Here is an 11,874-nt window from a genome sequence, read left to right as displayed (position 1 = left end):
AAAGCTTCCAGGGAGCACTTAGTTCAGCCTAACTGAATTTAATGATGCATTGAATTCATCTTCAACATCAAAATTAATGAATACAACAACAGCAGCACTTCAAACAGGTCGAAAATCAGCATTTTAAGATGAATCTTTTGGGTGAGTGAACATCTATTTTGGCAGTTGGCACAGCTAAATTCTATAACTGAGAAACTCAGAGTGGAGAGCAGAGATATTGTCCAGCAGTGCGGTCTTTCAACAGTGTGAACGAAGCTGTGAAGCATAAGGTTGTTTTGTGACGGATTGCAAACGAGCCCGTGTGTCAATGTCACCGTAAACCAAGAGAAACAGGAGAGCAGTACACAGGCACCAGGCAAACAAGGATTTATATTACATCCCTGTTAATGATAGGAGAAACATGGAGGAAGAATATTTCCTTTCAGTCACACTGTGTACACAGCCTTCTTTTTACACATCAGGCTTTGTCCACACTGCAGTGAAATGGCTGCAGTGAGCTTACATCTAACTGAAAATGCCTGATGAAGGTCATCCAGGACATTTTGACAAAGTTCTTTGTCCAGGCAGGAACACAGAGCTGCACTCCAGAAGAAACCACTGACCAATCACAACATACTTAATATAACTTTGCTTGTGCCTAAAAAGTTCGGTCTTTAATAAAATGCGGATGAAGACAACCACAAATCTGCACCTGGTCTTGAAATTGACTGGTGTGAGACATTTAGCATCCTGAACTCAGTGCTGTGCCTGTCCTTACCTTGTGCTCTAGCAAGACACAGCTGAGGACCTGCAGACAGGCGTCCACGCCCAGCAGCTCTAGGGGCAGGTGCAAGGGGAAGTCGACCATGGAGAAGCGAGAGTTGTCAGGCAAAGCAAAGGTGAGAGGCCGTTTGAGTTCATGGGGTAAGACTTCCACATCCACACGCCTCTGACCCGCCACTGGCACCGGTGAACGCAGCAACCGGTAAATCCAGGACTCAATTTCCCGCAGGTCAGCCAGCAGCTGGCTGCCTTTCTCCTCCACCGACAGCGCCCCTGTGAACACCCGCCACATGGTGTCCCTGGGAAGGACATAAATAAAGTGTATATTCATCAGTCGTTGTATATGTGAGTGTTTCCTTTACATTCTTTTGTTATATTTATCAGTTACTTCCGATCTTTAAAATTGTGCAAAATGCCCCGATGTGCTTTTTTTCAAATTAGAAGTGGATTGAAACATGCAACACAGGATAATAACTGTTTAAAATAAACACCCTGCAGGAGTTCATTGTGTCTTAAATGTCAAGCTGAAAATGACTGAATATTACTGCACGCTGTAACAGCATGATTGCAGTATACAGTAACGCTTATAAGTATTGATATACCGTAATATAATCTTACATTGGCAGTCAATAATAACTTTAGCATTAAAAACAGATTAAACAAAATAATCTGCACATTTTACTGCTGCAAAGCGGTACCATGACACCTCAGCAAACACTCAGAAAAATCAATGACATGATGAGCAAATGAGACTGAAAACACAAGAGAGGCTCTTAAGCAATTGACGAAATATTGACGTGAAAACCCTCAAACTCTATACACACACACACACAGTGTGCCATTAAACCCTTTATGGGTGTATTCTCAGAGTGGGTGTGCGCGAGTGTATAGCAAGAAGGGACATAAATCATTAGTCCTTCAGAGCCCTCCCACCAACTGCAGCTGCTACCCAAAGGCAGCCAGAGACCTCAATCTGTCAGAGCTGCCACAGCACAAAGCACTCGCAGCCATTATGCAATGGTTCTCCTCCGTCTCTGTCATTGCCGGGCCACATTTTGACCAACCATATCAGGAAAAAGATTCGCAGGCCGGCTGAGCCTTTGGCTTGAATGGCCTTTTCGGGGTTGTCAGCATTAGAACAGAGGGAAAAAAATGAAAGTCAAGGTATGAGATTAACTGTGCATTAAACATTCCTACAATCCTCTGTAGTGACGAGGGAGAAAAGCTGCACTGGTTCTACAGCTATAAATAGATTGACTGTGGAGAAAACATGGGCACCTTGGGTGACCAACAATCATACTGGGCCAAAGCCAGTGGGAAGTGACAGCCTAATTAACACTTTGCAATCTATCATGTCACCCATGGCAACCGAAGAGCAAATAACTGCCACATCGCAACACAACGTCACAACCAAATCCAGTGTACAGCTGTGGGTATTTTCTGCATCTTAAATAATATATTAATCATTTCTGGTGGTGAAGTAAGATGATCAACATATATTATGATCACCCCTTGGCTTCAAAATACTGTAATAAATACCACTTCTTCGTAAAGTTGTACATTATGAAGAAGCACACTTTTCTTATTTTATTTTCTGGTTTAGGGTTAGAAATCTACCCCTACACAATTAAAATGCAGTGCAAATGCAAAACAAAAGCTCTTAATTGCACTGTGGATATTTTGGCTGCCATTATTTATCATCAAGGTGGAGTGTGATAGCATAACGCGAACTGTGAAAACATGGCACAAGCTGCAGATGGCCTGCAAAACTACATGGAGCCACAGACAAAAGCTCTTGTGTTAATTCTGCAACACAAACATACACAGAACAGGTGGACAGCAAGAGAAGCAGATGGGGACAGAAAGAAAGTCCGTAGGCATCGCAAAAAACATCAACAAGATCACTGTAAAAGCAACGCATTTTTGCGATCCTTTTTAAACTTAAACTTTTGAACTTCTAACAGTCGGGTAATAAAGTATGAGTTGCATTAGCCTCGTTATCTTGCATTTTTAAGCACTACTATTCTTTCCTTTTAAAGAATTTATAAGTTTAGGAATGAACTTTGAACTGTTGGCATGAAAGTAAATGTTTTGGATTCATTGAAATCAAAGCTTTCACTGCCTTTGTAATATGAATGGAATGTGCTCAGCTAATTTCATTGCGGTCTGCCGGTTAGATAATGACATCTTGTTATCAAAGTTGACAGAGTGGCAAAAGCAATAGGTGTTCATCCTGCACGCCATTTCAAACCAAATCAAACAGATTTTGTTATTTCTTTGGTGTACACAATTTTGTTTTAACAGTGTCCCTAAGGACTTTGACAGCCTTCAACTACTTTCAAATCAAAATAGCACATGAATGTTGGGACGAAGTCACATTACAAGTAAGCAACAAAGAAGAACTGCATGTACACTATAAAATGCAATCTTAGGCCTCACCTCTGGGTGGCGCGAGGTAGCCCAGCTCGCTGAGTCAGCCTCTGACTGCAGCAATCCACCAGCCTCTTGAGAATATATAAGCATTCCCTGAAGGTGGAGAAGAAGGGGTAGTGGCTGAGTACGCACAGCGAGGTCAGCGTGCTGTTGCGGTTCCTGGCTGCCATCTTGGCAGCACTTCGTCTGTGCTGTGGGGATTTGCCAGCATTTAGCTCGGGACCTGGTTGTTCGCTGCTCTCTTCTCCAGAGGCAGGTGGAGGCGCTGACTCAGCACTGTTAGGCGGCGATAACGCGGAGGGTGGGCCCCCGCCGCTGCCATCCGACCCTTCGCTGGCAGTCTCCGCCGCCTTTGCTGCTGTCTCCGAATGGCCGCTCTTGTCCCCACGGGTGCGGTGATGTCCTCGTTGAAAAGAGCGGTAGAAGTTGACACAGATTCCGTAGCGGGTGATCCCGGAGTCCTTGTCGGTTAGTGTGAAAACAAAGGAGGAGTCGTCGCGAAGGCTAACCCTGCGCTGGCGTATACTCAGGCAGCCTTCTGGTTGGCAGAAGAACACCACGTCTGGTGGGAGCGGGAAGTCGTGGTGGTCCTCCAGCGGGTAGCGGCGAAGGAGCTGTGGTGTCTGGGCCACACTGTCACTACTTGGTTGCCTGGAGGAGAGACGGACAAACAAGACATTATTTTTCATTATCATTTAATATGCCGATTATTTTCACGGTTAACTTATAATTAAGGAGCCCAAAGTGGCGTCTTCAGATTTATTCTTTTGTCCCCAAAAACTCTTCAAACAAATAAGCAAATGACAAAGAAAGCAGCAAATGCTTACATTTAAAAAGCTGGAAACAGCAAATATTTAATGCTTTTGCTTGAAAAATGACTGAAATGTTTTAACAAATTATCAAAACATCTTCAATTAATTTTCAGTTGTGTAACTAATCAATTAATCGTTGCTGGTCTCATTACATTTATGTGATTTAATGACTCTAGTCTTTGTGCATATTACAACTCATATCTGATCTATATGCAAATGTTTTCACACTCATGCGTAAACACACTTCTGAATTTAATTTGAAAGGATCACTGAATCATGAGAAGCATTTCATAATGGAGGAATCGAACTAGCCCAAAGGATACAGAAGCAGATCTGTAGCTAAATCTGCCAACAACGAGCACCCATCCAATTCCACAACTGTGAAACCGCCCCTAGACACAACACTTAGATCCTTAAATGTTCCCGTAGAGATCCTCAGCGGCAGACTGGACGGTTCACATGAATCATCCTTTTCCCCTGTGGCTACAGCGCTTGAAACAATGTGCTACTATGCTTCATTATGTATGCCGCATCACGTGGAGTGCGCGCCAAGTGCTTTCGCATACTGTATTTGACGTGGTGATTGTGAGCGATGACATCACCTTGTGCTGTGTGCAACAACACACCCTCCACAGCAGCAACGAATGGCGTCACTGAAGCGAAGGACTCTTTGCAACTGTTGGCTCCGTACAGTAGTTGGGCCAAAATGGCTTGCAAGTAAATTAATTGTTAATAATCAATAATAATCAAGAACATAACCACTCCAAGCCTTCCTTAACTGGCATCACCAAACCTTGTTTTTCTAAGTAATATTTACAGCCTCCCATATGACTATGTTGACTTAGATATTCTTTAATTCAAAACTTCCTCTTAAAGTTAGATCAAGTTCTTACCTTGCTCCGACCACCACCAGGTAGTCAAGCAGACGAGGGCACATTTTCTTTTTCTCCATCTTGGACTGCCCACGTCCTGTACGTCACGGCATCCAGGATTTATGTTCCCTCTTGAGTCACTGGTGCCTTTCCATCACAACTGGGAAATCTCAGGCATAAATGTGAAACACGCCATCACCATTGTGATGGTTCAAAAAGAAAGGGTCAAACCTGTAACACAAGAAAAAGATGGAAAAATATATATATATATTATTTTTCAGTCACATGTCTGGTTCACCGCCACTGCATAACACCTCAATTCCACCAGGCACGGCTCTAGGCATGCCGGATTTTATTGACTTCCTCAAATTTAGCCTGGTAGTTTTTCCTTCACTTCTGTGCTGCTATAATGGGTAAACAGAATATGCTGCTAACTGGCTCCATGGAAGCCAGCACATGGTGTTTTTGGTCATATGCTCTATGTCGGTCCTTTGTTTGTCTCAACTTTTTCAGTCGGTGTTACGAGAGGCAGTAACAGGACAGTGAACACTCAACAGATAAGCCATCAAGGAAGCAGTTATAAGACAGATCAGCTAAATGCTAAATGAAGTTGCACTGCATTCTGGTTTGCCGAGGCGACTGCCAATGAAAATACTCAAAATAATCTCCATTTTTAAAACTCACTTCCTTTTTGTTTGACAGTTCATTTTCAGCACAAAAAGCCCTCGAACATGACATGACAGGGACAGTTGATTTTTCTAACATGTTTCCTTGTTATGCAACACTGTTGTGCCTCTGCTAGAAATGTCACTGCAATCTCACATCTACATTTCTCTTTGACAGACAACAATTATGTCAACACTACAAATTTCAATTACACAGTGTGAGCATCTCCACCAGTCAGGGTAAATGGACAGGGCCACCTATCAAGAGGCAGGTGAAAAGCTTTCCACAGGCTGTTCGCCACATGAATCGAAAGAAATTTACTGACTACTACAAGCTATTGTTGACACGTATGTTCTCTCTAATGGTGGAGATGCACATAAATTGTCAGGAAAAAAAGGAGAAAAACAAGCTGGCAAGTGCTTTAGACCCAAATAATACTGTAATGGCAACACTTTGCAGTCAGCTCAGAAAGATGCTCCCAACCGGGAAGAACTTGTTCTTAGTACGACTGTATGTGACAAATTAAGACTCTTCTTCCAATAATAAAAAGGTCATAAAAGCAAGTGAGTAAGTAAGTTTTTTGCAATGATTTTTTCTGTTATGGTGATCACGTTCACTGCTTGTTTTTGTCGTAGGGGATAAAGGCTTTTCGGTAGAGACTTGCAGATACAGTAAGCAGCTTAGGGGCCTTGGTTGAATGAGCACCCTTTAAAGCTTGCCCTACGGCCCTTACAGCTCTGTGACTGACAGGTGACTGCAGCTAACTCAATCATCACCGGGGCTGTGTAGTTAATGGAAAGTCATTTTCAATTACAATCAAAATGAATTCAATTTTGGCTTTAAATAATTAAGAAAATACAAGTCTCATACAAGTCTCGGGTCTTCTCAAGACACTGCGATCGCTAAATACCAACGTGACACAGCGAAATGAAAATTTCTTACATGTCAACATTAAAAACAGCTACAGCTATCACAGAACAGCTATTCCCTGACAATATTACAACTTCAAAAACTGTAAATACAGGATACTGCACTCAAAGCACACTGAGCTTCGCATAAACGAGGCTACACCAACAACGCAGGCGCTTGGTCATCTCAAAGGAGCAGTCTTCTGGATGTACTCTCATAAAGCTAAGATGAGAATGTGTAAGTCACTCCATTTCAAAACAAATAAAACAGGAGAGGGTAGGGAATTGCTGGGTGGAACTCTTAACACTTTCGTCGGAGATTATTAACAGAGAGACCATTTATTTTCACATTTCTATAGACATTACATGCCATACTATTAGCTGCACGCACACACACACACGGTCACACAGGTCAGAGGTTAGGATCAAACTCATACAGACATAAATGAAACAGCTTTTTAGTAAACTACTGTTAATCACAATTGTGTTTCACATAAAAAGAGCACAATGGGCATTTTCATTTCAAAGAGCAGCTTGTGGCTTCAGTGAAGACTACAGTCAGAGGAGAACTTTGAATCTGTCTTTTCCACAACAGATTTCTCCCAGCATGATTGTTAAACGTTGATACAAAATGGCGGCTCTTAAACAGAAAGCTTTTTCATTCTGAAGGGACGAGCAACAAAACCAGCCTGCTAACTTGAGACAGCTGGGAACCAGGCACACATATCATTAGATTACACTTTATATATATATTATACTACCAATTCCAGTGAAGCAGAAACGATGAAAAAAATTCCAAGGTGTTAAAACCCGCCTGACAGGACACAGGACAAGCCCACAAGTGACTGTAATACACGTGCAATTAATAAAAAAAAAAAAATCTACAGTGGCAGGATCTACTTTCACCGACAAGGCACGCCACAGTGAAGAGCCTTCAAACTCCACCAACAAATGGCACATACAGAAACTCCACCCTGAAACACAAACACCATAAGGAGAGCAGTTTTTCACTGTTATCCCTGCACTGATAAGCCAACGGGCCTATAATTTAGTGGCTCACACATTCCCTTCATGCATACTGATTGAAAACCGTGGGAGTAACTGTAGCTGAAAGACTACAAAATGTGTCACTGCACTGCACTCAGTTCAGCATAGGTCAAAGACTATTTTGCAGATCAGAAAATGACAAACATACTATGGCGTAGCAAGTGATACACCAGATCACATGGGAACGCGTCTTCCCGTGCTGTTACTGCAGTCACAATCGACTACTACCAGTCCATCTATCCTGCCAGCAAGCCGTGTGGCTGGCAGGATCTTAAACACTGAACTGCAGTGTAACGAGACAACGGCAAAAACATGCAGTGACATACTTCAGCTGAGTACGGCTTGGATGTAAAAGTACTGATCTAATAATTTTCCATTGTCTTCGGACTTTAGTTACATGTTACCGGCTTGGCAATATGTTTTTTTCTCTCTCTATGCTTCAGTTTTGAACATTACATTATAAAGAGAAAATCTGCCCCTCGGAACAGAAAGCATGGCACAAAATAAATAAATAAATGAATAAAAATACTCACTACACCCACTGGTTTTTCAACAACATCAGCAGAAATAATGAGATGGTATTTTCCTTCTGTTTGTTGCAAAAATTATTTGATTGTTACAACCTAAACTGTCATTAAGAACCGACAGAAATTGAAATGCGGGATTAGACATAAATGTCTGCCAGGGACAAATAAACGCTGTGAGCCTGTTAGGCAAAAAAAGAGCTGACACACAAACACAACAGAGCAGAGAAACAGAATGCATGTAAGTCATCTGTGGGACACTGCAGTCACACATCCTGACACAGCCTGCCATAGACCCAAGCCGCCATGGCACAGTCGGCGTGTGACGCAGCTAGCGAGTATCCAGCGGATGAACATTAGGGCTTCAGATGCATTATGGGTCTAATTATGTCTAATAGCTCCAACTGCAAGTAGAGAAGCCATTCACAGAGAGGCATCTTAATGGAACAAAATTTGACTTAATTGCCAAAGAAATCTAAAATAGACAATGCTTGCACCATTAGCATAAAAAGATAACTACTTCAGTTCCAGAATACTCCTTGGGTTTTTTTTCTAATTTGTGAAAAAATGAAGCTGATCCATCCTTGATAGGATTAACATAAGGAATGAGTATACTGGCTAACACCAACCAGTTCAAAAGTCTTTCATGTGTGTGGTTCACACAGTGGGCTGAAACATGTCCCGTTGAGTCATCTTAATGTCAGCACTGATTACGTAAAATTATTCAAATACACTCCAAGTCTGACTGACTCCCACTTGCTTTTGCATGGCAACAAAGAAGAAGAAGACCAAAGTTAACTGTCACTTAACATCAAGTATATCCGCTGTGGGAGACTTGTGAGAATACACACCCTTATGGTGAAACACAAAGTTAGTTTGTCTACACATCTCTAGCTGTTTCCACATACATGGTATAACTCTGAGCTTGTAGGAGTGGTAACACCTTCAAGCTTCCTCACAGCGACGGCTAAGTACATCCAGGAAATAATTCCAGCAAGAAAATATTCCAACAGTAAGGGCTAAGCGTAAGCAGAACACAGATCTAACCCTATTTATCTTACAAAACCATCAGGACAATGAATCAACGTGCTGGTCTGGCAACATCAGCGCTTCCTGGTACAAAGCCAAAATGGTAATTTCATGAAGCAGCAGAGCTGAAAGCAGCACTGGAGGCAGACTCAACCAGCACAAAGACACAGAATAGCATTATTTTTAGATGACGATGGAAGGACTACGCCACTTCACTGATTGCATTTAATGACTCAGTTTGGTACTGAATCTTGTTTCGTCTTGTTTAAAAAAAAAGAGAGAGAGATAAAAGAATCACCCTGACACTGTGTAATCTTTAAAGGCAAGATAATGATGTAGGTTAACACAACAGATGACTCTGGTCAGTGTGGTCTGCAGGCAGCACTCACTGGTTATATAAGCTCAGAGAGGAGATAGATATGATTCACAGGCCTCCAACATGGACAGCACTGCTTGCCAGTCACAACGAACAGCAGTTGCCTCCCAATGGATACGCTCAAGAGAAGGATGGAGGATAGATGTAGAAAGTATCGATCATTGCATTCTCACTTCTTCTTACATTACCGTTTTTTTCTTTTATTTAACTGAGAGTACAATATTCATAAAGATGAACCGCGTGGTGGCAAACTTTACGTAACCAAAGCATTTGCACTGGCTTGTTCTCTCCTTGTCAATACGATAATAATTGCGTACAATTTGCATTCATTCCTGTTGGCTCACCTTTCACTTCTGTAGTAACAGTAATAGGTGGTGCACTGGTGTGGTGTCTGGTTGCATTGGAGTCGTGTGCCATCGCACAAGCTGTCACATCGAATTGAACACTATTCGCTTTTACTTTGAGTGACTGCGATGGAGCTCAGCTCTGAGCGTATTATATAACAATGATGACTTGCATACTTCTTTTTTTAGAAAATATTCCTTGACTCCATCCACATTTCAGACCCACACAGGTGACCCCTGACCCATGGCTCAGAAACTCCAGTGGATGGTAGATGATGTATTTGTATGTGACTGTTTTCACATATATTTTGCAATCAGGCCCAGGGATACTAGTCCCTAATGTTTATGAATGACCAATTCATACCTGCCAATATGACATTACATATAAACATACTGTGGATACATAAATGGATATGAGATTATTTAGCAACAGGACCAAATAAGCCCATTCATTCACCTTGCTCCGTGCTCAGCCCAGTGTCATGTGTTTTGTTGGAAGCTGGTTTGACATTGTGGGAAAAAATGCAATTGCAAAACGATGCTGAGTTTACAACGACACACGATTTGAACGGAATGGGTGTCGGGTACAGAGTAAAAAATAATAATAATGATAATAATATACAACATTAGCTAACCTATCGTTAGTTTGCAGGTGTAGTGGGAATTCTGCCACCCTACAAGCTAACTGGGGGGACTAGAGTAAGGACAAACAGCCCAGGCTGAGAGGAGAATAGCATTCACGGTAACATTAAAGCAAATGTTGACAAGGTGATGCCGACCCCACCTGATAGCTTCGGGCGACATTGTGGCCGTCTTGTTCATTTGATATTTATGACAACCTGTCAGGCCTTGGCTCGTCCTAACGCTACATGTTCACACCAACGATGCATCCCCCCTCACCTCCACTCTGCTAGCTTTATGGTTTCCTACGTCACGGATGGATTAGCTGGTTAGCTGCCTAGCTGCTAAGAGTAGCTTGACTTATTTGTCTCATAGTAACGCTAACCTGTCAAATGCACCGAGCGGTGTCGATATCAGACGGCAACGGTTCAAAACAGACGCCAGCAATGCTGTGGGTGTCGTCGAAGACCAGAGGCTTTACAGTAAGGACATCCTTACCTGCTTACATTAGCCGATTAGCCGCTAACGTTCGCTGCCAAGCCAGCTGCTGATGACGGCCTGGGTGGTGGGTGCTCTCTTCGGTCTCGGTGAGAGGGGGTAGCGCTGTTGGTCTGAATTCGCCCTTCTGTCTTTCAGAATACGGTGTTTCATGGGAAACATTGACCAAGGACGACGGCTGAAAAGGCTCGCTTCTCCGTCTAAGAAACGATGCGGACTGTGTGTAAGCCTCCGCGCTCGTTGAGCGCTGCCTCGGTCTGTTACAACCTGCCTTCACAACATCCTCTTCATCATCATCCGTCTGCAAGGAGTTCCGCATACTCCGAGTCCGTCCTAACGGAAGCGACAAAACAAGCCTGACGAAAGCCCCTTTGTGTTCCCAAGTGGACTGACGTTAGTGTGTCTGTAGCAGTAGTTCACTCAATCACCAGTCTGAACGGTTTGCAGTATTTTACGATGTTTTATTGGCTAACAGGGCCGGTCAAAGTCTTTTGGGGGACCTGTACATATGGTCTGATAGCCACCCCACCACCTACAAACTGTGTAGGTTTTAATCACAATTCATGACCGTTTGAATTAGTGAAAGGAAAAGATGTTATGCTAAAATTAAATATCAATAATACATTTATGTAGCATGTCAAAGCTAAGCTCAAGTTCAGAACTAATGTAAAAACTACTCTTACATATTAGTGTTGAGCTGCAAAACGTGACTGTTATTATTGAGGGTGTCATCTCGTATTGCGGTCCTTACCTCACAACCAGATGGCAGATGTTCATCTCAGCACTTCTCCAAACCTTCATCGGTTCAATATACGATAGCTTAGTATTGCGTATATTTCAGGCAACATCCTCTGTGAAGGATATCTTCGAGAGGCAACTCATCATCTGTGAAAATCAAATATTTTTGCATACCTATTTTGTAGCTTTGAAAGGCTTGATAAAAACTCAGTCTTGACTTGCACTTGTGTCAGTCAAACTGTGA

The 11,874-nt window shown here is 42.5% G+C and overlaps 1 protein-coding gene across 18 annotated transcripts in view; it reads right to left on the bottom strand.

Moving 5' to 3' along the window:
• Positions 1 to 11,356, bottom strand: part of madd (MAP-kinase activating death domain) — a 44,962-nt gene extending 33,606 nt beyond the window's left edge. For 5 of the 18 annotated variants that reach the window (XM_046394406.1, XM_046394440.1, XM_046394414.1 and 2 more), the window contains exons 1-4: positions 10,893 to 11,352; positions 4,901 to 5,110; positions 3,202 to 3,846; positions 758 to 1,061 (exon numbers count right to left, since the gene is read on the bottom strand). In XM_046394406.1, the coding sequence (XP_046250362.1) occupies positions 758 to 1,061; positions 3,202 to 3,846; positions 4,901 to 4,959 (1,008 nt within the window). In that variant the 5' untranslated portion in view covers positions 4,960 to 5,110; positions 10,893 to 11,352. Of the gene's footprint in view, positions 1 to 757; positions 1,062 to 3,201; positions 3,847 to 4,900; positions 5,111 to 10,892 lie in introns of all 18 variants that reach the window. The other 13 variants (XM_046394390.1, XM_046394456.1, XM_046394381.1 and 10 more) reach the window with 8 other exon arrangements.
• Between the last annotated feature and the right edge of the window lie 518 nt (positions 11,357 to 11,874).

Source organism: Scatophagus argus, chromosome 1 (assembly GCF_020382885.2).
Source record: "Scatophagus argus isolate fScaArg1 chromosome 1, fScaArg1.pri, whole genome shotgun sequence".
NCBI classification, from domain to species: Eukaryota; Metazoa; Chordata; class Actinopteri; family Scatophagidae; genus Scatophagus; species Scatophagus argus.
The sequence above is the reverse complement of the archived record's forward strand: the minus strand, read 5'-3'. Positions and strand labels throughout refer to the sequence as shown.